Source organism: Stigmatopora nigra, chromosome 16, assembly GCF_051989575.1.
Source record: "Stigmatopora nigra isolate UIUO_SnigA chromosome 16, RoL_Snig_1.1, whole genome shotgun sequence".
Classification (NCBI taxonomy): Eukaryota; Metazoa; Chordata; class Actinopteri; order Syngnathiformes; family Syngnathidae; genus Stigmatopora; species Stigmatopora nigra.
In genome coordinates, this window is record NC_135523.1 from 2,678,507 (window position 1) to 2,704,915 (window position 26,409).

At 39.1% G+C, this 26,409-nt stretch overlaps 2 protein-coding genes across 3 annotated transcripts in view; one reads left to right on the top strand and one right to left on the bottom strand.

The window, feature by feature from the left end:
- The window catches only part of sulf1 (sulfatase 1), a 25,949-nt gene extending 23,445 nt beyond the window's left edge, over nt 1–2,504 (bottom strand). For both annotated transcript variants that reach the window (XM_077735726.1, XM_077735727.1), the window contains exon 1: nt 2,302–2,504. The gene's annotated coding sequence lies outside the window, so the exon portion shown is untranslated. The remainder of the gene's footprint in view (nt 1–2,301) is intronic.
- The window catches only part of LOC144209946 (uncharacterized), a 24,496-nt gene extending 1,028 nt beyond the window's left edge, over nt 1–23,468 (top strand). The window contains exons 2-8 of the mRNA XM_077736519.1: nt 19,981–20,211; nt 20,797–20,864; nt 21,825–21,944; nt 22,006–22,065; nt 22,169–22,410; nt 22,968–23,057; nt 23,331–23,468. Coding sequence (XP_077592645.1) covers nt 21,875–21,944; nt 22,006–22,065; nt 22,169–22,410; nt 22,968–23,057; nt 23,331–23,468 — 600 coding nt within the window. The 5' untranslated portion in view covers nt 19,981–20,211; nt 20,797–20,864; nt 21,825–21,874. The remainder of the gene's footprint in view (nt 1–19,980; nt 20,212–20,796; nt 20,865–21,824; nt 21,945–22,005; nt 22,066–22,168; nt 22,411–22,967; nt 23,058–23,330) is intronic.
- Nucleotides 23,469–26,409: the final 2,941 nt, after the last annotated feature.

Genomic DNA, 26,409 nt, shown 5'->3' on the forward strand with positions numbered 1-26,409 from the left:
TTGGCATTTTGTCTGATAACATTGGTCTGTTTTGAGGGACTGTTCATTTTGTAGTTTCATTTAATAGTCAACTTTCAGCATATTGGTATTTATTTCATTGGTAATCCCCGTGACAATGTAAATTTTAATTCCTCATGATTTTAACAACTGTAAAACTGTACCGATCTCAGTTCTGCAGATTTAAACGCCGTCTTTCAGTCCGAACTTTGCCTCTACTGTAAAAGTGAGAACCACACTAATACAAAACTTTTAAAACTGTGTATTTCCGTGTCAATTTTAGTAAGTAAACGTTTGAATAAAAAGCCGAATTAGCACCAGGCCACATAAAAATTCCGTCCAGTGACAACAAATACTCGAATGTTTGCATGTCCTGACCTTGGTCACTCAAATGAGGGGCTGCATAAACACTAGGGGGGAGGTTTTAGCGGACTAACGGGGTGCATTGTGTACTCCAAAATAGATCTATGCTATATAGTGCGTTAGCCTTGGAGATAGCTTCTAAAAATATCCCGAAATAACTCAAATGTAAGCCTCGAAAGTGCAACTGATGACCTTGGAACTTCCTATTCGGCATCTTGATTAGATTCTCTCGTCTTTATCAATCAATCAAAAGTCATTGTTTAACCAGCTGATGCGCGAAGGCGTCAACTCGTTTATCCTCCAGCAGGGGGTGCTTTCAAAAACCAATGGATAAGTCTATGCCTTTGTCAACCAAAACCCGTGAAGAAAATGGAACCCATAAAGATCTCCAGATATGACACATAGCTTACCGCTAGCGCAAGAATTTGTCCCGGCAATTAGTCATGAGATAAAGCTCGATGCCGGGAATGGCGCTGCGACGTAAAAGGAAAAGATGGCAAAGTTGCTACTGGAATAATGTTTATCCTGGCCTGAAGTGGAACCCCCCCGACCCGCCAAAGTCTAATTATTTGCAGCAGCTGCTGCTCACTCCCGCTGTTGTTTGTAGCACGCTGAAGCTAAACAGTTTAAAAGGAGCACCCTCGGAATCCAAACACAACACGAAGACGCAACTAAATGGACTTAAGCCAAGTGGAATTCTTATGGTCTTCAAGACTTTGTCAGATGGAGTCCTCAATAGATGCCATAGTCCTAGAAAACGGGACCTGGTTCTGTTACAGGTCATGCCGAAACCCTCAAGACCGGTCTTTGTCTTTAGACCTGACTTTGAGGGTCTCGATGTTGTCTCAGTTAGTCTTGAGACCATATTTGTCAGACCAGCCCAAGAGGATGACTAGGGATTTTCTGTCAAGACCAGAACTGCAAGTTGAAGTAAGAATACTTGGTCAAGAGTCAATACATTGATTTTTTTGTGTTACAATCTTTGCACCAGACAAGCAAGGTCTTGGTAGTTTATAGTCTCAATTTATTCCTGATCTCAGATTTTTCAAGGTCTAGATCCCTATGCCAGCGCCAAGGAACTGCTGATCACCACCCAAACGTTACCCAAACTGATTGAAACCGATTCCAGTCTGTATTCATTCATTTGCTTGAAATGGACTTTGCTCTGCTATCAACTGAAAGATGTTGACCACCAAAGAAGGAAAACCAATACAACTTCCCAGACAAATTGTCCATTTGGTCAAGCAGACACTGTCAACATTTCAAGCAACCTCAAGGTTTTCAACTCGCCCAGTTTGGATCCAAAACCCATCTTTCAGATAAGTCAAGCCCGTTTTTTTTTTCCAAAAAGTGTCCGTCTTAAAAAGCCGCAAGCATCACAGCCGACTGGGGGTTAAGTACTTCAAGCAGCAGGCAGGAAGCGCAGCCACGGCTGGTTTACCAGAGTCAACAGCGGCTCGCACAACGGCGGCTTTCACTGGCCCCCTACGTCCCGGGCGCCGTTTTACAGCTGCGCCGTCTCTCCCGGGATGGAAACACTATACGCCTCCTTCCCCTTCTGAAAGTCCAGTGGAAATGACGCACGGTGGCAACCCGGAGACTTCTTGACAGCTCCCACGTTTCCGAGCCTCATCTGTTAAGCTTTAAGATCGGTGAGGAGATAGGATTCTAATGGACTCCTGGCAAGTCCTTTAAAGTTCTTGTGTGTGAAAATACGCGTGGAATTTTCGAAAAAGGTTAGGAAAGTCCAATTCTGGATCAAAACGGAACGCAATGCCGTCAAAATACGCCAAAAAGAATGCCTTTAACGGAATGTCCTGCTTACTAATCCCACAAGACGCAGGAATTTGCCACTCAGGGAATTCCCGTCAATCACAGTCAGATCCGAGTCTCCTAACTACGGCAACGGATCTCCACTCCCCGGCCGGCATCGTCACCTACCTGGCGGTGTTCAGACCGAGGAATCCCGCGAGCGTCCCCCCCCGTGCTCATGCAGAGAACTGGATGTCTGGAAGAGGAACCCCAAAGCCAAAAGAAAAAAAGGGGACCACACGGCTCCTGGAAGACAAGCTCCTCTCTCCTCTTAACTAATCCCCTCTCTCCGATGCGATGACACCCTCCGACCTCGACCATCTGTTGAAACACGTCCCGGAGAGCTCGCCGCACCGAGACGGAGAACTCACACGCCCCGATGTTGGGCTGGTCCAATCACGAGCTTGCTGCTGGGTGGCTCCGGCGAACCGGGAGGCAGGGACCAGGACACGGTGTGGGACGCTCAAACACACACACACACATTGGGGAAACTAGAAAAGCCCTGCTATTGGTAACCTGAGAGGGAGAGTGAGAGGAGTGGAAAGAGAACAAACGAGAGGGGAAGACTTGGAAATCAGTTTCAGGTCATAAGACCAGATCAAGAACTTTACTGTGGACTTTGGGACTGGATATTGATGTCAATCCATCATCAGATAAAAGACAAGCAAATATATTGACAGTTAGGCAAGAAAAATTGTCATTTATATATATATATATATATATATATATATATATATATATATATATATATATATATATATATATATATATATATATATATATATATATATATATATATATATATATATATATATATATATATTGAATTTAAACTCCCTAAAAAGGAGGACAACAATAAATATTCTATTGGTATTCTTATGTGTGGTTTGATTTTCATTTATTGTCTTTTTAAGCTTTGCATTGGCTGTTGTTTTAGTCAAAAAGGTAAGTGTCTGTTGATATTCTTATTTGTATAGTTTGATTTTCAGTTATTGCCTTTATACATTTTGCGTTAGCTGTTTTTTTTTTAGCCAAAAAGGTAGGTGATTTAGTTTTGCGATTTGGCCAATCTGGCCTCCTGGGTTTTGAGTTTGACACCTGTACTCTGTAGTTAAAAATCTAGCCATGTGTTTTAAAATCTTTCCAAATAAGTAAGGGTCTCGCTGTAGTGTGAAGGGTCCCTTCGTTTGCGGTCAGGTCTAATTAACAGCAATGTAAAACAAGGTAAAACTGTTACATTTGCAGATAGTAGTCGTGGTGGTGGTGGTGGCCCTGGCACCTCTGTGTGATAAATCCTTACAGTTCCACGGCCGCATTCCTGGCCTTCATCACCTTATTGCCTCCAGTGAAAGAGGAGGGGCTTATGGCTGGTAGGGGGGCAAATGTTACAAAGCCTGAGGAAGAAGAGGAAGTGGATTGATAACGGATTCGACCATGGGACAATTAGAGAAAGTGTTAACGCAAGGGCGTCAAAGTGAGGGCCGGATTCGAACCGTAGCGTCGTTTTGTGCGGGCCGCTAAAGTCAATCGATGACCAAATTTTAATCGAATTTATATTGTACTGAATCTGACATTGTTTTAATTTTAAACAGAGATGCAAAATAGAATTGATATAAAATATGTTTACGGAAATTAAAAGAAATAAGAAAATATTTAGTTTTGCTTGGTTAAAACAAGAAAAAAATTGATTAAAAATAATCCAAAATTAGGAATGCCATTGATGGCAATAGGCGACCAATCCGTTGAACTGGGAGAGACCTCTCGTAGGTCAAATAGATTTGATGTGTTAAAAGAAAAAAAACGTAAAAGGTGAGAAAAGCCGTCAAAGGAATCATTTGATCATTAAAAAGGGATTACGAGACCCCGACGATGCTGCAGAGAGACTTGAAAGGCCGCCGTCCTAATGAGTTAATACCCGCTTCATATCCGACGGTGAGTTAATCAGAGGTGCGAAACCTCTAGGGGGGGGCCGCTAGGGGTGAGAGAGGGGGACCCCATTTGCATCCTGTGGCCCACGTCCCAAAAAAAGGCTTTAGTCAAACCCGAGGCACGTGCCCCCCTGATAACGGGACATAACCATATTCCAATTCATAATAATGTCAATTTCAATTGATTTCATTAAAAAATCATCATCTCCATTGAATACCTTTTATAGCGTCGTCAAAAAAATAATTTAATTACATGTATATTTAACAAAATAAGTCCTTTTAAAATTTTTAATAACCAAAATAATGTATAATAACATTCAGGAAGAGTAAAACAATAATTTAAAAAGGCCTTTACAAAAAAAAATATAATCTACTATACAGTTTATCCTCATTTTAATTGTATTCATTCATTTCAAGGATCGCAGGGGTGCCGGTGCTTGTCTCTCCTACCGGATGTTGACATTTACAGATGTGCAGGACCCCTGGCAAAACAGTCCAAATTCCCCCCCCCTGAGTTCTATCGAGGGCCGCCATTTTTAATCTGGCCAAAAGCGCTGGGATTTGCCGGCCCCCGCCCCGAGGCTCTTTTGGAAACCTCTCGGCCGTGAGAATGAAGCGGCGGGGGGTCGGAGGTGTGGGCAGGGGATGTGGCGGGGCGGCCCCGGCCCCCCTCCTCCGTCCCCATTTGTGAATTTACTTAATCTAATTTGAGTCCCTCACAACAGTGAGTCTCTCCCTAGCCCCCCCTCCCCTAACCACCTCTCAAAACCCCCAGTTTCAAACGTCAGGGCAAGCTGGACCAAGTTTCACGCATTAGCGGGGTAAAATGGGATTTGTTTGCTTTAATCCAATATCCTCGGAGGAGTCACAGTAGTAAGTGAAAGCGCCAAAAAAAAAGATGTGGAAATACCAAGCCGACACGCCTTATAGGTGTTCTTAATATCCGTTTTTTTTTTTACTATTTTTGACTAATAACCACGACATGTACTCGATGGAGGAAATCGGATTAAATGACATTAAATTGAGATTAGTTTTGACAGTAAATTAATTACTGTGCATGAATTAATGAGGATATTAAATTAAAAAAACAATTTTATTTTATATTAAAGTTGGGATCATATTTTTTAAAAAGGAATTAAATTAATAATAATAATAAATCAAATCTTTGGAAGATAGAGTTAAAAATTATTCATTCACATTGCTTTTATAAAAAAAAAAATATATATATGTATATATATATATAAACATTGTTTTTGTTAAAATAAATAATATAAACAATGCTTTTATTTAAAATATATATATAAACAATGCTTTCAGTTCATTAGATATTTTCTAATCTATTTTTGCGGATTTATTACACTATAAATATTCTCTTCATTTAAATTTGAAAAGTATCAATCGACTTAGGTGGAAAAATACTTAGATAATAGAGAGAAGTGGGCTGGGCAGATCGGACCTTTTATACCAAAAACCAGGTCCCGATAAAGAAGTAAAGTCTGAAATTGGTATCAAGCGCAAAATTTTTGGTGAAAGTCCACAGGTGCAAAGAAAGGCCAATGTCTGCGCTCGATTGGGGGTCGCCCTCGCTTCACCAAGCCTATTCTCCGCCTCTCAACGACCTCAATGGCCGTGTCAAAGAGACGGAACGACTTCCTTCTTCTAAGCTCAAAACCCAAAATGCAGGACCCCAGATTCGTCATAAAGCAAATCCAAAAACTCCATTCCTTCGACGTCTTCGCATAAAAGAGTCCGAGTTAACTTTTGGGGTGTCCCGCTGATCGTTGGGAGCTCCCACAAAGACGGGAGACCAATCGGTGTCATGTCCGCTTCCGAACTAGGGGTGTAAAGTGGGGGACGGTAGAGGACACGCACAGTTAATCTTGAATGGGACTGGGGGGGGCGAAAAGAAGGGGCGCGGGAATACAGTAGGCACGGCGGGGGCGCCAAGGTCAAGGAAATAAAATAGATCCCGCTGGCTCGTGCAACACGTGTCAAAACATTAGCTAGCGAAGCCATCGCTAAGGAAATTTAACACATTTGGAAATCATAATAAGGCCAGAACTTTAATATCCTGCATTAGAAGAGCATATTGTGTGGGTACAGGTGTCAAATGTGAGGTCCAGGGGCCAGATCTGGCCTGTCAGGTAAATTGATTCTGTGGGTTTTGCTAAGTATGTACTAAATATGTTTTGTTTTGACCCTTAAGGTCACCTGGAACTAAAGTTTTTGGGGAAAAATATGCACTTGTTTGTTTGATCAAGGTCATGGAAGAATGTGTCTGTTTTTAATAATACTTTAAAAACAAAATAGTAGTGTTTACTCCTTTATTTCTAATCTAAAAATGTAGATAGAAATCTAAGTAGTACTAATTAATACTTTACAAACAAAATAGGAGCGTTTGCTCCTTTATTTTTAATCTAAAAATGTAGATGGAAATCAAATTAGTACTAATTAATACTTACATACTACATACTACATACTACATATTACATAGTACATACTACATACTACACAGTACATACTACATAGTACATACTACACAGTACATACTACATAGTACATACTACATAGTACATACTACACAGTACATACTACATACTACATACTACATAGTACATACTACATACTACATATTACATAGTACATACTACATACTACACAGTACATACTACATAGTACATACTACACAGTACATACTACATACTACATAGTACATACTACATAGTACATACTACACTGTACATACTACATATTACATACTACATAGTACATACTACATACTACATACTCCATACTCCATACTCCATACTACATACTACATTAATACTAATTAGTACTTACAAAATAGGAGCGTTTACTCCTTTATTTCTGATCTAAAAATGTAAATAGATATCTAATTAGTGTATGATGGCAGTGTATTCCTTCTCAAAATGTATAATAGCTAGTATTTGGTCCAGGACAATGGCGAGTCCGACACCCCCGTCCCAAAAAGTTACGGCGTCAGTTCTCAGCCATTTTCGTGACAAGCCTCAGGCGCTCTCGTATCAATTGACATCCTTTTCAAGCAGTTCTCACGTTATCAGTTCTCAGCTTCTCTCCTACCAGTTTAAAAGCTGAAATTCAAAGATGGCGCCCTCCGGGTGGTCCGTCACCGAGACAGAAGCGTAGCAATTGTGACGCCGCGGGCATGCTCCGTTTATCGGGAATGCTACATTCCTTAGCGCAGACGCGAAGAAAATCCAGTGAATGCGAGCTCTGTCTTTGGCGAGTTAGCGTTAAGTATTTCTGGCGGATGGTCTCGACCGGTGCTTGTTGTTATTTGCGAGAATGTGAAGGCACTTTTTTGGATGCAGTTATTGTTCGGCCCAATGAGAAATGTAGTCTGGCGGTCGGTCCAAGTGTTTGCACCTGTTTAGCGTTCCCAAAAGCCAAGTGGATTGTCTTGTAAGGTTGCCTGTTGTTTGTCTTTCTCTTGGAAAGCTTCAAGAATGTAGTAGGTTTTTTTTTTTCTCCTTGTTGTTGAACCTTTGCTGAACCCGTTACATTTAAGTATAGACGGATAAGCTTATTTCTTTAGATTGAATACGACAGATGTAGACTGACTAGTTGTAGAGTGAAGGATAAGAAAAAACTCATTTTTTTATCTGGGTATGGGTAAGAGCAATTTATTCTGATGTAATTAATCGACCAATTGAGAACTTGGTAGTTAATTATTTTGGAAAAAATGGAAAATTCCACTGAAATCTGACAAAAAGTACATGTAATGTTTCTTTCAAATACGTAACCATTTGCGCTTATTTATTTTCAACCTACTAAAAATATCTCCTTTGGTAGTCATTATTTTTTACCCCAAAAATTTAATCAATGAGTTAAGACTTAACCCAAAAAAGCCAAATTAATTCTTGACCAATTTTCTAGGTAAAATCAGTTTTTTTGTGATAAGAATCTTTTTAAAAATGTACTTAAAGTCTACTACTTTGCGTAAAAACTAGCAAAATGGCTCACTTTCGTTTAACCAAATGTTTATTTTTTAGTCCACAAATTTGCTCAAATTTTAGATATTGGCCACCAACGAACACCAACAAAAAAGTAGCATCCAATCAAATTCCGCCTGTCACTCCAGTTAAATTTACGAACCAGCTAATGAATTTGATCTAACAAGACGTAAACAAGAGTAGAAAAAATTGCAAAGATAAGCAAGTCCCTGAAATATCGTCACATTTAATCAAGCAACAAAGGCGCCCGTAAAATAATTTATCGAGTAGCAAAGACTCCGGTCAGTCTGGTGGTTCTCCAAGCAATCTTTTCAATGAGTCTTCCTTTCCATTTTCCATTTCTGCACTCCGTTCAAAGAGCACTAATTATTATCATAACCTCCACTTTCTTCCCGTCTGACATCCGTCAAACTCCAGGTTTTCTGGAAGCGCGACTCGGCTTAATCCCGTCCGGTCGAAAAGGCAAAAAAAAACTCCTGGGAAGTACGGCCTCGATAATCCCGTGAAAGCAGCGGAATGAGGATTTGCGTCAGGTAGCCAGGCCGCTCATTCATCTCCTTTTCCAAGCCGGTTTTTCTCTTGGCCGCCGCCGGAGGAAAATATCGGATTGCGCCGTGTTGATTTAGCAGTTAGATGATCCGTCGGGGCCTAATGAAGAGTCTTGGAGGCCACACAACTTGCCTGATATTCCGACTAAGTGCAATCAGCAGAACTGAAGAAGCAGCCAAGACAGACTAACGCTAACGTGGAATCTGCGGTAGCGGCGTTTAGCCATTTTTGACCACTTTAAAAAGATCCTAGAAGAAATAGATGAACTGTAAAGTAGACGGGCCAAAGAGTCGTACCGCAAAAAAACCCAAGACTATTTGACTGGTGACGTATTTTAAAACTAATTTTACTGTTTGATCGACTCGAAGAAATGGACTTACTATATGCGCGTGGACCGAAATGTAGAGTGTTTGATTAAAGTCTGTAGAGGTATTTGGAACAGGTGCAAATTCCTGCCATGCCAACTTGACTTTAAGATACCTTTGCGCTCTATTAACTTGGGCCAAGTTGCCACACCTGCTCTTATAACATGTAGACCACAAATACTTACTTGCAGTACTTTGTTGTTGTACAGTAATATTAAAACTATGGCTGGAAACTCTAAAAAATTAAGATGGTAGTCATGCTAAGCTAAGATTTTGAAGGAATGTAACTGATAGTCTGATGAGAAGTAGTTCTAACTGGTTTGATTGAGTTCATATTGAGTAAATATTGAATTGTCAGTTCTGTTTTGACATAGTTAGCATTTCATAGCATCTATTAAATGGTAAGTTAAATTTGTTGATTTAAAATTTGACACCGTTTCAACTTTGTTTCAGTACTGTTAACCTTTTTTAAAACAATATCAGAACTAGCAAAACTTAGCATCCATCAATGTGCCTATTGTACTACATACTTCTGTATATTCTACCTCGCTATCATTAGCAATACAAGCTCATTATATTTGTATTTACTGAGGGCTCGTTGTGTAGGGGAGTTGATAATAACGAGATTTGGGTTATGAGTATTACTTAGAATGTATTATTTGTTTCAGATAAAAAACATTTAAACATGGACAGTAGATCGCCTATGCCCATTTTTCTATTTGTTAGGTGGCGACAAAAGTGGATAAAATGTACTGTGTGGGTGGGTGAGCACCCATTTGAAGACCCCCCCTCCCCATAATCCAATTAAGCATATCATTTCTTTTCATTGGTGAGAATAGAGTTAGTGGCCCAACGGCAGCCCAGTCAAAGAAAGACAAAAGGACGTGTGAATATGCATTTTTTGTCTACGCTTTGTGGTTCTCTAAGTGGCTGTAAAAGAGCCTGAGACCGAAAAAAATCAAAAGCTGCAGAAAAGTGTAGCTATCATATTTTCCTCTCTACTTCAAGCCGGCCTTGTTTGAACAAATAAGCTGCCGAGGACCGAAGGGACTCTGGCAAAAACAATCTGTCAAGGAATTCCGAATATCCTGTGAGTAAGGGCTTATCATCCCTCGCGGGGCAACGTCTCAGCCGCAATGACGAAGGCCAAAAAAAGAAGAAGAAAAAAAAAATCCCGAGGGGGCGACGGAGGGCAAACTACTTTCCAGAATAGTAGCGCACAAGGAGCTTTAGTGGGATAGTACAACCTTGAAAGAAAGCCATAGAAAAGACTACAAATTACCCATAGGAAATCTAGCCCCAAAAACATAATAATTAGCAATAATTGTTTTTCTCAGCGAAATTTTTGTATCTATGAATGTTTCTAAGCTATTTTTATTTACTATTGCAAGTTGGTGAAGGGTTGTGTTGTATGTTAGCATTTAGCTAGCAGGCCTGGGAAGTCTACAATTGCAATTAGCAATAGTTTGTTAATGTAACTTGTTTTTTGCAGTGTAAAAATAGCACATTTTGTGCTTATAATTGTTCCTAGGACATTTTTAGGTGAATTTTTATTGAGAGTATGTCAAGGGGTGTGTTGTATATTAGCATTAAGATAGCAGGCATTGGCAAAAGTAATCATATTTTGTATTGTAGTACACTATACGACTTAGTTAAGTATTTGAGTCTTGATTAGCATGACTTATAAAAACGTATTAATAAGTAATAAGCAAACAGGCTCATTTAAAAGTGTTTTGCGTTAGTTTAAAGAGAGCGCTAGCTGATTTAATTTATAGGAGTTAATTTCTGTCGGGGGAAAAATGGCACCGGCCTTTTCAGTTATTCCACCCGAAACAGACTTTGGCCATCTGGACCCGGGCGAGAACAGGATATGAAGCATCAGGAGCTTCTTTTTCGGATATGAATGCTCTGAAATGAAACCCGAGTGCCTCCGTTTCACCTGGCCAACACAAACTAGGTTTGATGTTTTGTTTAATATCTTCTCCCCATTTGCCCCCTTTCACTTTTTGCCATACTTTCACTAAGTAAACATCACCACCGTGTACTTTATCGATAGGAGTCGGACTGTCCAGTTTTGTGTTCGTTCGCTAAAATTCTAATCTCGATAAACACGCTGACGAGTTTAGTCGTTTTGACTTTCCGACCTTGTTCAAAGTGGCCGTGGGGAAGAAATGTCAAAAATGTCTGATTTTTGTAGGCGGGAGAAAATTTACGACGGCGCTCTCTCTCTACGGAATCGCACTTTGGCCTGACGGTGCGGTTTAATGACTTCATCCTGCTAGCGGGATACTCGGCGCAACATGTTGATTTGGAATTATTGCCAGTTCAAATTGTTCGTTCTTGTGTGAAACTGGAAACAAGTTTGACCGCAATTTGTATGAGAAAAGCTCTGCTAGCAAATATGACGTCGTGCGGATTGTAAAAAATTCAAATCCATATGCGCCGATGCTAACTGACTAGCTAGCTTAACTTCTTAATTACTTTTACAGGTGAGGTAAACACGATAATACACAACTATTATTAACTTTATGCTAATATTCTACAATGAAAGATGCCATTGTGTAAAAACTACCATCAGAACCTGTCTGTGTTCCTTTTGAATTTAGTCAGAATTGTTGCTAGCATTCGAGACCACCACAGTTGGCGCTAAACCGTCATCCGTGAAGTAGCCTTGTGGTAATAATTCCCATTTCATAGGAAACAGCTGTATTCTAAAACATCACGCTGTTCCTCTCCGCTAGCCCGACTCCGACTGTATCATGTGTCTTCGAGAGTCCAGACAAAGGTCAGATGACCTTTAACCCAACTCGGAAGGGTCACCGAGGTCGGGGATTAGACGCCCGTGACGCATTGGATGCGGCCTCGGACTTAAGCCCCTTTCAGCGGAGGAAAACCGCAATGGCTTGTGCCGCAATCTCCTTAAGTGGCGGTCAAGTTTATGGCTTCTTTTCATCCGGATGGCAGTTTTAAGACCCCCTGGCTCCTCCCACCGCGTGGCATTCCACATCCCTGCAGAGGCGATATATTCAAATGATTGAGTCTTGGAATGGAAGTGTGCTAGGGTTGCCGTGGAGACGATCAAAACATAAGAACATACTTCGTCGTACGTTACTTTGTGTGGATGAACATGGTAGGGGTGGCAGATGATAAATTTTGACGTTTGGTAGTACGGTAGAGCTGTATTTTGTTTTTGTCTGAAGGGAAATCTGGATTTCGCCCTCCCTGACACATACCGATCGTTTCTGGCCATCTGCTGGATGGGAGAAGGTGATCAGATATCAGCTCTTGGTTGTATGTGAAGAAAAGTCCTAAGGCAAACCTAGCAAAGTACTTGTTGTAGCAAAGGTACGCCGATCCGCCAGCCAGCCCGGCGCTCCCAGCCCCCAGGTGGAGATGGCGCGCCGATAACCGCAGGTTTTGTAGTATTGGTGGAGAATTATAGCCTTGTCAAGTTGTTGCAGGAATATAGACTTTGACAGATGGAAGAAAATATTATTAAGGTGGAGAGGGAAAGGTCAGGGAGGAAAATGGATGGATTTTTAAGGGTGAAGTGGCTTGGGAATTGATTGGGTGGTAAATTAGGGGGAAGAAATCGTGGTAGTGACGGGTAATTTGGTAGAGCCATTTGTTGATTGTTAAAATGACTAAAAGTTGGATATTTTGTTGTAAAAATATTTTTGAGCCGATTTTATGTACTGCCATACTAACATACAATAATGTACTAATTAGCAATAGTGAAACTAGCTACAAACTAACTAAAAGTTGGACATTTTGTTGTTAAAGTATTTTGGGCCGATTTTATGTACTGCCATACTAACACAAATACTATAATGTACTAATTTAGCAATAGCAAATCTAACTATAAGCATTTAAAATAGACAAAAAAAGTATTTTGTTCGGAAAACTGAACATTTCTTGTTTGTTTTCATCTCATATTTCAACATGTACTAGATTTATGATTATAATAACACATTTCATGAGTTGATCCATGTTTTTTGCGACAATCTGTTGGTAATCTACAGACAACAAAAGGATTGTTTTGAAACTATATCTAATGTTCCTATTTCTTCTTAAATGATTGGACATAGTTGTGCAAATTGCGTTATTCTATCTACGTTTCCGTGTTAAACCGGTTGCAGATTCCAGTAGATAAAAAAACGCACAATTGCCCGAATCTAAGTGGGAACACGTGGCCCACACAAGGGTCCATTTCCAAAGCAAATGTGTTATTTTTACGTCACATTTGCTTTCTCTCATCTTTAAAAACCATGACCACCAGAAACAGACTTGGCGGCGGGGCTAGCGGACCGGCAGCTTTTGTACAAACCCGCAATATTTGTTGTCGAAAATGCGAGTGCTTTGAAACCAAGGCCCATTTTTTGTTAGCATCGTACTGGGAATACAAGAATTTTCCCTTTGCTTTTGGGGGAAAAAAAGCCAATCCGTCTCCATCATCTGGCAGCTAAATTGGCCATGGCTCATCCCTCAATACCTACTGTTCTCTCTTGGGGAAGAAAGAAGTCCCCAGGTGCAATGGAGGGTGCTTAAGACTCGCAGACAAAATGAGATTTTCAGCGCCTCGCATTCCTGACGGAGGAATGGGGATTGGTCAGACATGCCCGGATAGCCTCGGTCAACAACTTAACAACAAGATAGAGACTGTGAAAACAAGGCTAGGGAAAAAATGCTAGGTGTTTGTAGCGATTAGCTTATATTTATATTTTGGACTGTAAGTATATGCAGGAAACATAAGTCAGGCTAAAAGTGAATTTAAATTTACATTTTGAATTGCTGAATGTATTTAGGAAAAAAAATACTGTACAAAACGTTAGCAAGAGTTGTAGTACTAGCTAGTATTTTAGTACTGGGGTTTACTGTATATTTTGCATTGTAAGTCGGAGTAGCCAGTTAATATACAGGAAAAAAATAAGTGAATTTGAACTTTCGTTTTGAATTTTTAAATGTATTTAGGAAAAAAAAATGCGATACAAAACATTAGCATGAGTTGTAGTATTTGCTAGCATTAGCACCAGGGTTTACCGTATATTTTTTGGACTATAGGTCGCAGTAGTCAACGAATACGCAGGGAAAAAAAGTAAGTTGTTCATTTAAAGTGAATTTAAATGTACATTTTGAATTGTTAAATGTATTTAGGACAAAAATACCATACAAAACTTTAGCATGAATTGTAGTACTAGCTAGCATTTTGGAGTATAAGTCGCAGGAGCCAACGAATACGCAGGAAAAAATAAGTTAACCTGGAGTGTAAGTTCTACAATAAGAAAAAAGTGGATTTAATTTTACATTTTCAAATGTTAAATGTATTTTAAAATATATATACCTCACAAAACCTTAACACGAATTGTAGCAATAGCTAGCATTAGCACCAGAGCTGAGCGAGGCCCCACAGAATAAGAAACAGGCGGAAAAAAAATGCCATTTGGGTCAAAAATCATATTTTTTTTCAGAGTTCCAAACCATAGAAGAGTCCAAAGAAAAAAATTATTGCTCCCGCAGGGGTTACGCTTCTAAAGACGAATCTTTATCCGCCAACACGCAGTCCAGCTGTTGCGCTAGCTCCTAAATAAGATATAAGCGCTGAAAAAATAGGGCCCACTTGTTCTACGGCGACAGAACTCGAGCGTTAATCAGCGGAATCGTCGTATCTGCTCGTAAATTTCCCGTCTCGCTCCATTAACGTCCGACAGGCCCACATTTTTAATTCGCCCCGAGGAATCCGTGGCAAAATGGAAAAGAGGCCCGTTTTGTTTTGGCTCACAATACCGTCATTCTCGGGAGAAACCCAGTCTTTAACTTCCGAACTTGGATATCGCCGTACGATAGATGTACTATTTGCCCTTTGACCCTTTCTTTTTAAGAACAAGGTGGCTATTTGTCCCCGCAATATGGCCGCCGTAAATCCATAGACCGACCTTGGTTTTTCAAACTAGTCTGGGGAATGCCAAGATGGGATTTTGGTGGCGCTCCAAACCCGCGATTTTGCCGTGGTCGTACGAGTCCAGACCTGTTCTGGGATCAGGTCCTGACAGACATTTTTTTTGCGAGTACCTTGTCCCGAAATACTTCTCGTCTCAAGATATTGAGAGATAATGACTGTCTTGCGTATTGTTGATACTCCGAACAAGAAGCTTTAGTACAGGCTACATTGTTTTAGTACTTTTTAACTTGAATGTGTGGTGAATCAGTACTTGTGTACATGTGTGTCTTCATTTAAATTTTGGCAATGTAGTACTTTCTCAGTCATGTTTTGGGTTTTTAGCTTGTGGTATATGTTAGGTTTATCATTATTATGAATTTGCTTGAAATATAATCGTTATATATATGGTGAAGCTATCAGTATGACAAATATATTCATATTTCTCTGGTTTACTTATTGCTAAGTCGTAAAAAATAGATGAAAAACCGTCATATTATTATTCTAAGACAGTTTTTATTGCAAAAATAGCATTAAATATGGCCCAAACAAGACACTTGAATCTAGCCTACATTCTGTTTCACTTCTCATCTTTTAATCTAGATAGAGCTAGACACTTTACCCATATTTTGAAACCAATGCAGTAAAAATCTATGTAAAAAAATGTCTCAACAAATGTATTCAAAAATATTTAACATTATTAGCAATAGACTTTGATTATTTTCTTCCTTGTAGCCTTTAAATCATGCCAATTTTAGCCAAAAACCCATTTTAACTGTAAAATCTGATGTTGAGTGAAGATATCTCACTATCATTGATGTCCAATCCAATTTGACAGGCCTTCATTTCCATAACTTTTTTTGAAAAGGGCCAACGGAGAATGTATTTTTGACGTAGAAACACGTTTCTTGTTACTCTAGGGACGTCCGATTAAAATAATCTCGACGGAGTCGTCCGTCTTCTCAGGCGAAAGACAGTTTGAAAAACGAGCCGAGGGAGATCCGACAGGCGAGCAGATGCTAGCTACTTCTCCCAACCGATCTCCCGCAGCATTGAGCTGTCGTTTTTAGCCTAGACGTGTCAAGGAAGGCCGAGCGTCCGTTCAAGGAAGCACGAGGAAGTCGTTAGCGTACGGTCACACGTCCAGCTAATTGAGTTGTTTTTCTCGCTTGCCTTTGGAATTCCGGTTGGGGGTTCAATCTCCAGTTAGGGTTTTTGTAAAAAAAAATTGAAGCGGCGCTTCTGGCATTCTCGGTTCAGGTTGCACTTCCTTAATCTCGAAGTCCAGAAGAGCCAGGTAACCTGAGCTAACCTAATAACTCAAGCCATCATGTGATGTTTTTTTGTGTTGGGGGGGGAACAGAGACCTTTTTCAAGTCAGGATTTTCTATTTATCTTTGCTTTGGCTTTTTATTTTAATACTACTAGAAGTTCACTTAATGTAAAGTAACATAACAACTTGAAAATTGTCGTTTTGCATTGCTATATCGTAAAAAAATCTGACTTTAATCTCGTAAAATTACTATTTTCATGTCTTAATTCTCGTAAAATGATGACTTCAACCTCATCCAATAATTTATCATCTTTAAAAAAAAAATAATTTTGTCTATGTAAATAATGTAAATTAAATAAAACAGTCGGAAAAGATCCATTTTAAAATTTAAAGTTGTTAATTAGCCAGACACCTTCCATAAAGACCCTCTAACTGCAACCCTAACAATAACATGCATGACTCCGACACCCCCGTAATAGAACTTAATAACAGCTGTTCCGACAAAAGAACAAAAAAATAGCCGTGACTGTTTAAGGAGATGACAATTGTTGTGCGGTCATGTCAAATGAACATTTTCCCTTCAGATTTTACAAGGCGCCGTCTATAAAAAAGTGACATCTGGATTCACCCGCACCAAAACAATAGACGGACATGTTTTTTTCCACAATAGCCCTTCGCCGCCGCCACCCTGTAATCCACATCGGTCGAATCCGACAACACCTGGCGAAGGCTTTTTATGTTGCGATGAATCACTGTGAACATTCAGCGTTTGCCGTCCAATAAAACCTGGCACAGTTGAGAATATTCTCGCGCGCACCGTTGGCGTATTTATTTGGACCCCGTGGCATGACATACAACCAATAAATCTCGGGAATTGAACCCACCTGGCGACACAGACGGGCAAAGTCGGAGGTCTAGCGCCTAGCCAAAACTTTCCCAAAGAGATGTTGTAACCATGGAATTTGCTAACTAGTACAAAATGGCGGATTAACATGAACTTCTAAATGTTAGCTATGCTAGCTATTTTGATGTTAGCTAGGTCGAAAAAGGCTAGCTATTTCAAGGCTTATCAGAGCCTTTTCTAATTAAAATTAAATGTTTTAATTCTTAATGAAAGATTAGGGGCGAAACTAAATTAAAGTAAATAAATATCAATATATATATAAATAGAGAATATTTACTTGTCTTCGTTTCAATTAGAAAAATATCGTAATTTCCTTCTACATCCCCAAAACATGCATGCTAGCTAGCTGGTTAAACACTCTAAATTGGACCCTTAGCATTAGCGTAAAATGTATGAATGAATGAATATTTGCTTAAAATAGTCTCAAAAATGGTCAATTGTATCTCAAAGGCACTCATTTAGTCATTTGAGTAGCATATATGATAAACATGAATTTGCGGTTGATTTTTACGACCAAAAAACAGCAATAAAAAGCCGTCTTTTTCAATTAGCCACCTCAATCGATCGCTCCTAACAAGTTGTCATTGTCGTTTGTTTGTTTGTTTGTTTGTTTTGCACTACAAGCGCCTGAGGATTGCCCTCAGATAGCGCTAGAGCTGCCACTGGAACGCGGATTATTTCATCCGGGGGGTAGTCGGAGGTGGGGGCAGTCAAATGTCTCCGGCTGGATGAAAAACGTAGGGTGCCACGGTCCTTGTTGGCAGCTCTGAGTGGTATTAGTTGGAATTCGCAGGCCGCGGCGAGCGGCCTCTCAGGAGACACCACGTGAAGGTTTGCCATTGTCGTTGCCGGCCTTCCCCCGTAATTGGACTCCCCTTAAATAGGCGTCCTTAGATGAAGGCCATGTTTTCTTAAGGAAATGACTCGTAAATGAAGAGCGCTCCCCCCTGAACCGCTTGTGTATTTCTAATCACTTTCCCGTAAATGCGATCCAGTCAAAGCAGCGAGTCGTTAACACGGTGGAAGGATTGGCCGACGGCACGCAACGCAATAGCCTGGCAACATCTCGCCATTTGCCAACGGAAACCCGGAGTTTCCCCGCTCGGATTTTTTGGAAAGAACCATCAAAGGCAAAAACATGCGGCTAAAAGGGAAGAAATCCGGAGAGGAATGCCGGAAAATCTCCATAAAGTTGTAAAAAAAAAAAAATAACAAGAAACAAAATGTTAGCTAGCTTTTTTGTCTTCTAAAATTAGGAGCGACGGACTGGCAAAAGAATGGAACCGACTGCTCGAATTCACCTTAGAAAAATAAACGTTGACGATGGAATGCAAGGTTTTTAGCACTTAAACACGAGTACTCTCGACAAAATGTTTCCAGATGCTAAAGTATCATTAAGACATCCCTGACAAAGCCATTTTTTTTGGTTATGGATCTTTCCATACGTGCTACTGTTATGCTAACTTTACAGAACTATTGTGAATGCGACTATTAATCAAAAAGCAACAGATAAGCCGATAAAAAAGGTTATCAAATTGTTCCTACACATTGTGAACGACCTATTTATAAATAAATAGTTTTAACTTTCTGTTTTCCAGTTTAAAAAATATTTTTTTTTGTTTTAAAAACAAAACACTTTTTTTCTTATCGTATGATATTTTAGATATCTTTAATTTTCTTCTAAAAAGGGAAAAACAGTAAATATTCATTTTATTTCCTCATTTACTCTGTTTTTTATTTATTTTATTCGTTTTTCTTATCGTATGATATTTTAGATATCTTTAATTTTCTTCTAAAAAGGGAAAAACAGTAAATATTCATTTTATTTCCTCATTTACTCTGTTTTTTATTTATTTTATTCGTTTTTATTGACATTCTTAAAGGCAAAACTTATTTTTCTTCTCATTTAAAGCATAAAAAGGGTACATGGAATTTATCCATTCATTGCTAGCTAGCAGTTTTAGCTAATTAACGAATTTTGACGTACTTAAAGCGCACAAACGAAAAAACTTCATTCCTTTCCAGACAGGCATAAAACATTAGAGTCCTTTAACGTCTATCAAAAAAAACAAACAAGTCCTTTTCTAACAGCGAAAATTTCCTTGCTAAGAAGCCACAATAAAAAGGTAGACAACAGTGCTAGTCTTGTTTACGGCTAACGAGTGAAGCTAAACTCAAATACTTTTATTTAGGTTGTAAACTTAGACACAGAATCAGGAAGTCAGGAAGTTAGGTGACGAGTCGTAATCCTTTACGCCGCCGTAAATGCGTAACGGGAGGTCGTCAAAGATGGACGACGGTGAGGGGGGGCTTGATAGGAAAGGAAAATGCAACTTGCTAATTGGGTTAAAAATAGAAGCCATTATGTTTCAATGCCATTCATTCCAATGTATTTTGACTTTGTGGGCCATCAGAAATCATTTGATTGGACGTCTATTGACTTCAATGTCAGTTGGGGTCTTAAATGGGGTCTTAAAAAGACTTAGCTTCACTATTGATGAATTTTTTGTAAGTGGTTTTGCTCGAGTTAATGTTGAATTATTTTAATTTTTTACTGGGTTACTTGAAATAGCGTCTTGGAAAGTTAGATTTTTACAAAATGTCTATTGTCAGGTTGGCTATGAAATTTGGTCTTAGAAATTGTAGCGATATCGATTCCACTATTGGCACAAAAATGCTACTATGCATATCTCCGAGTCCTAATAAATAATGTCCAGACTGTGTCAGTAATTTGAGCCATTTTTTCCCAAGCTAATGTACTTTTGACACGGCGTATAATATATTTCCCTTGCATAAAACATTCATGATTCCATGATACGTCTTTTACACATTTCAGCATTTTTTTCCTTGTGTTGGCAGATATGCGGATTCCCGTGGGTTACCTGATTCCCCTTCTCCCCATTTTAGCCCACCGGTCCTCCCATCTGCTCGCCAGCTGGGGTTGCAAAAAAAAACCAGGGGAGTCCCTCCGTCCATCTTAACTTTCCCCTATTGAAATTAATGTCTTTTGTAGGGGTCTCACGAGGGTCCATCTGTTCCTGTGTCTTCCATGACAACACTACAAGTCCCATGATGCACGGCAACAGATGGGTACGTTTTCCCCGACTCGTGTTGCCAAGGCAATGTTGCGTGAACTTTGACCTTTTTAGGCCATGCCACCTGTCGGCAACTGTCGCGTTGACCCGTACGCGGGTGATATACGAACCGCCGTCACCTGGCGCGATGGCTCAAATGCGAGAGGGTTTAGACTTTTAGGCACCGCGGGAAAATGTTGATGGTGGGCGGAGCTTGTGTAGGGAAGGCCTAGAAATGATGGGTATTTGACAAATAGGATTTTTTTCATTGATATGTAGTTGTAATTTGACATTTTTTGGTGGGATTTATTGGGGTTGAAGTTAAAGTACTTGGTCATGTATTCTTTATCCTCTGTAAAGAATGTCGAGTTTAAAAAAGAGTTGAAATGTGGGTTTTTAAACTGTTAGATATCATTTTTTTTTACCAGTTTAAGACATTTATTAACAATACTTAACTGAAATCTGCTTTTAACAAAAAACTATAATACTTAGAAATTCTCTGGTTTGTTCATATTAACAATGTCGCCATAAATGAGTTTAATATATATATTTTAAAGTACTTTGTTGTGTAGCACAAGAGTTTGAATGTTTTTTTTTTGAGGAGTTCAGAGTTGACCTTTTCTCCCATAAACGCATCATTCAGGAAGCGATGTTAGCGCCCCTTAAAAGGTTGGTGCGTGCGTTTGTTTCCCTTTTTGTCAGACAGCTTTCCTCCCCCGAGGTCGGAAGTCCCCTCTCCCCCAAGGCCAAGAGACATTTTCCAGTCCAAACGGTTGCCGGGGCGTCCAAAAGGCGCGTGTTTGCTCAGTCCCGCCGGCGACGACCTCAAGTGCGGCTTCGTGTTCGGGGAGACGCGCGAACCTCAGCAGGCATTCGATTCAAAACGACTGAATAGAGTCCAAAAAAAAAAAAAAAAAAAAAACCTCCATACTGACAAACTCCATCCAAACACCACGGGCGAACCCGATCACCCGTTAATGGGCCACGCGGTAGGTTCATGGCGCGTCGTCCAATACAAACCAGCAGAGTCCGGGCCTCGACCTCTCGCCGTAAAACTTCAAAGCCCCCCCGAAACCCCCCTCCCCGACTTGAGGAATCATCTGGCTTTGTTTCTCCTCTGCGTTTTTTTTTTCTTCTTGTGGGAACCCAGCGCGTCCCCGATATTTTCCGGCAAACGACTCCGAGTTTAAGGTCTAAGGCGGACCTCCGTGGAGACTTAAAACCGAGTATAGACTTAACATTTTTTTGACTCGTCTCATGATTTGGAGTATCTGGTATTATCAATATTGGATTGGAAATTTTGTTGTCACAGTAGCAAGAGGGTGCATATACATATACATATATACATATACACATATACACATATACACATACATATGTACACATGTACACATGTACACATATACACATATACACGTATACACATATACACATATACACATATTCACATATACACATATACACATATACACATATACACTTATACACATATAAGCACATATAAGCACATATATACATATACACATATACACATATAAGCACATATATACATATATACATATATACATACACATAGATGTACATGCATGCATAAGGTAGGTCCTAACAGCCATTTTTTTTTTGTTAAAGAGCCTGACAGCTGATGGGATGAAGGATCTGCAGAAGCGCTCCTTCCTGCAATGAGGGTGCAGCAGTCTATTGCTGAAAGAGCTTTGGAGGGACTCCACAGACCCATGCAGAGGCTGGGAGGTGCTGTCCATGATGGACATCATCCTGGTCAGTATCATCCGCTCTCCCACTTCCTCCACAGAGTCCAAAGGACAGAGCAGAGAAGAAAGACTTAAGGAGACCAATCTTCTCACTCGAAAAGGCACATTTATTTTAATATAACATTTTTATGGCCTTTTACTTTTACTAGCTTGACTGTTTTATAATCCATGGCCTCGCCTCTCTTCTCTTTTTCAATTCCACAGAACGCCGATGGGAAAGTCGGGGTCCTCCGTCCCGTCGGAAGGGGGGAGTTTGCTTGGACAGATTGGACAAATATTTCTTTAGCACGGAGGAAGACGGGCGAGGAGAGGCGGGGTTTCGGCGATATATCACGGTGGCTTCTCCATCCAAGACAAGACGCCAGGGGTGTCCCACCAGTTGTCCGTCTGTTCGCACTCCGGCACCAAACATGCCATCAATTACCTTTATGGGGCGGAGGAGGCTAGTAAAAGAGCACATGTTGCATTTTTTTTCTTCTTTTTAACACCACATTTCTTTTCATAACTCCACAAGTGAAACATGATGAGAAAAGTTTTCGTCACAGATCGCCTGCTTTATAGTCGTTTTACATTCTATTGCAAGTCTTGGAATTTCTATACTACTCTAACTACTGTATTTTCTAGACTATAAGTAGCACTTAGTTCATACTCTGTGACTAATACTCAAGTATGACTAAGGTTTTTTTATTTAATCCAAAAACTGTAAATGTTACATTAACAGGTGCCTATTTAGTCTATTGTTTTCCATTTTAACAATGTTACTTTAACATATGTTTATTCTTATTTTCTGTTCAAATAATAATAATGCCCTCCCTAAAGTGCGACTTATACTCCAGTTAGACTTATTTATACTTGCTGTTCCTATTCGTTGTGCATTATTTGGCTAGTGCGACTTATAGTCCAAAAAATACTGTAATCCATTTGCGTTATGAGCTGAATTAATCATGTGACTTGTAATTTATGTAACAAATTATTCAATATTTTATTGTTTACTGTCTTTCAGGTGTGTTGGACTTGGTGGTTGGATTCCAGTTTTTTGGATGAAGAATTGAAGAAAAGTACTAAGAAAAAGACCACCACTACTACTGACCAGGTAAGTGTATTTTAACCAAGCCAATACACTTTCTATCGTTTTCCTCCGTTCTCTTTTGGCAGATTTTTTCGTCTCATTTTGTGCGGCGTCGAGGCAAACGTACTCTCATGATCCTCCGCAACATCACGTATCGTTGTTCTTAATCCAGGAGGATTACTTAGCAGAAATCCCACACGATTGTAAGGCTTTTGGGTCTAAATCTTCGACCTTCGAATATGAGCAGGCCTCAATATGAGGCGCTTGGATCTCCCTTCACTTTCTCTCTTGCGCTAGCTAATACGCAGCTCTCGTCCCCCCAACCGCAACGCGGTCCGCGTTCCAGACGTTTTGGGGATCGCTTCAAAGGCTTGGCGCGGCGGCCAGACCGGGTCCCGTGACTCATCATCGCCGTCCGCCCGCCGCCACTTCTGAACAGACGTTATTTTCTGCAAAATTCCGCTTTTAGAGCAAAACAAGAGCTCGTCCGAGTCCAATCTGAGAGACGAGTTTGCGATTAGCACGCTAGCTAACCAACTGGCGCTCTGTCAAATTGGCGAATGCTTAAATGGAGAACAAAAGCGTCTGCGAGTGGCTTCCTGCATGTTTTCATTTACATATAAATGTATGCGGCTTTCGTGCTAGCCGGTGATTGACGACGCGCCGCCGCCAAAATATTTGCTTCTCGTGAGCTGTTTATTTATGCCGCAGACTTTTTGATCCGAGGCGCTGACTTATCTGGGGGAATTGACCTTTGCTAAAAGCTCCGCCTCCGGAGATGGTTAGCGATTTAATCTGCGTGAGCGATACCAGATCGAGGGTTTTATGCTAAATACGTACAGTTGGAGAACCATAGATCTCCAGGCAAAGGCATTAATGTTCAATACATGGTTCGGGAATACACTAAGTCACAAATAGACGTTTGCGATGGAGGCTCTTTTAAAATTAAAAATCGATCATGTATAGTAAGCCTTTTTGTATTAAAAAAACGACATCGTATAGTAAGGCATTTTTTCATTAAAAAACGACATAGTATAGTAAGGCTTTTTGTTCTTAAAAAAACGACATAATATAGTAAGGCTTTATTTTCTTAAAAAAACGACATAGTATAGTAAGCCTTTTTTCCTTAAAAAATGGCATAGTATAGTAAGGCTTTTTCTCTTAAAAAACAACATAGTATAGTAAGGCTTTTTTCCTTTAAAAAAATGACATAGTATGGTAAGGCTTTTTCTCTTCAAAAACGACATAGTATAGTAAGGCTTTTTGTTCTTAAAAAAACGACATAGTATAGTAAGGCTTTATTTTCGTAAAAAAACGACATAGTATAGTAAGGCTTTATTTTCGTAAAAAACACGACATAGTTTAGTAAGGCTTTTTTCCTTAAAAAAAACGACATAGTATAGTAAGGCTTTTTTCCTTAAAAAAAAACGACATAGTATAGTAAGGCTTTTTATCGCAAAAAAACGACATACTATAGTAATGCTTTTTTTCGCAAAAAAACGACATACTATAGTAAGGCTTTTTATCGCAAAAAAACGACATACTATAGTAAGGCTTTTTATCGCAAAAAAACGACATACTATAGTAAGGCTTTTTATCGCAAAAAAACGACATAGTATAGTAAGGCTTTTTATCGCAAAAAAACGACATACTATAGTAAGGCTTTTTTTCGCAAAAAAACGACATAGTATAGTAAGGCTTTTTATCGGAAAAAAACGACATACTATAGTAAGGCTTTTTATCGCAAAAAAACGACATACTATAGTAAGGCTTTTTATCGCAAAAAAACGACATACTATAGTAAGGCTTTTTATCGGAAAAAAACGACATACTATAGTAAGGCTTTTTGGCTTCAAAAAAACGACATACTATAGTAAGGCTTTTTATCGCAAAAAACGACATACTATAGTAAGGCTTTTTATCGCAAAAAAACGACATAGTATAGTAAGGCTTTTTATCGCAAAAAAACGACATACTATAGTAAGGCTTTTTATCGCAAAAAAACGACATACTATAGTAAGGCTTTTTATCGCAAAAAAACGACATACGGCTTTTTATCGCAAAAAAACGACATAGTATAGTAAGGCTTTTTATCGCAAAAAAACGACATAGTATAGTAAGGCTTTTTATCTCAAAAAACGACATAGTATATAAGGCTTTTTATCGCAAAAAAACGACATACTATAGTAAGGCTTTTTATCGCAAAAAAACGACATAGTATAGTAAGGCTTTTTATCGCAAAAAAACGACATAGTATAGTAAGGCTTTTTATCGCAAAAAAAAGACATACTATAGTAAGGCTTTTTATCGCAAAAAAACGACATACTATAGTAAGGCTTTTTATCGCAAAAAAACGACATACTATAGTAAGGCTTTTTATCGCAAAAAAACGACATACTTTAGTAAGGCTTTTTATCGCAAAAAAACGACATAGTATAGTAAGGCTTTTTATCGCAAAAAAACGACATAGTATAGTAAGGCTTTTTATCGCAAAAAAACGACATAGTATAGTAAGGCTTTTTATCGCAAAAAAACGACATAGTATAGTAAGGCTTTTTATCGCAAAAAAACGACATAGTATAGTAAGGCTTTTTTTCGCAAAAAAACGACATAGTATAGTAAGGCTTTTTATCGCAAAAAAACGACATAGTATAGTAAGGCTTTTTATCGCAAAAAAACAACATAGTATAGTAAAGCTTTTTATCGTAAAAAAACGACATAGTATAGTAAGGCTTTTTATCGCAAAAAAACGACATACTATAGTAAGGCTTTTTATCGCAAAAAAACAACATACTATAGTAAGGCTTTTTATCGCAAAAAAACGACATACTATAGTAAGGCTTTTTATCGCAAAAACACGACATAGTATAGTAAGGCTTTTTATCGCAAAAAAAACGACATAGTATAGTAAGGCTTTTTATCGCAAAAAAACGACATAGTATAGTAAGGCTTTTTATCGCAAAAAAACGACATACTATAGTAAGGCTTTTTTTCGCAAAAAAACGACATAGTATAGTAAGGCTTTTTATCGCAAAAAAACGACGTACTATAGTAAGGCTTTTTATCGCAAAAGAACGACATACTATAGTAAGGCTTTTTATTGCAAAAAACGACATACTATAGTAAGGCTTTTTTTTCGCAAAAAAACGACATAGTATAGTAAGGCTTTTTATCGCAAAAAAACGACATACTATAGTAAGGCTTTTTATCGCAAAAAAACGACATACTATAGTAAGGCTTTTTATCGCAAAAAAACGACATAGTATAGTAAGGCTTTTTATCGCAAAAAAACGACATAGTATAGTAAGGCTTTTTATCGCAAAAAAACGACATACTATAGTAAGGCTTTTTATCGCAAAAAAACGACATAGTATAG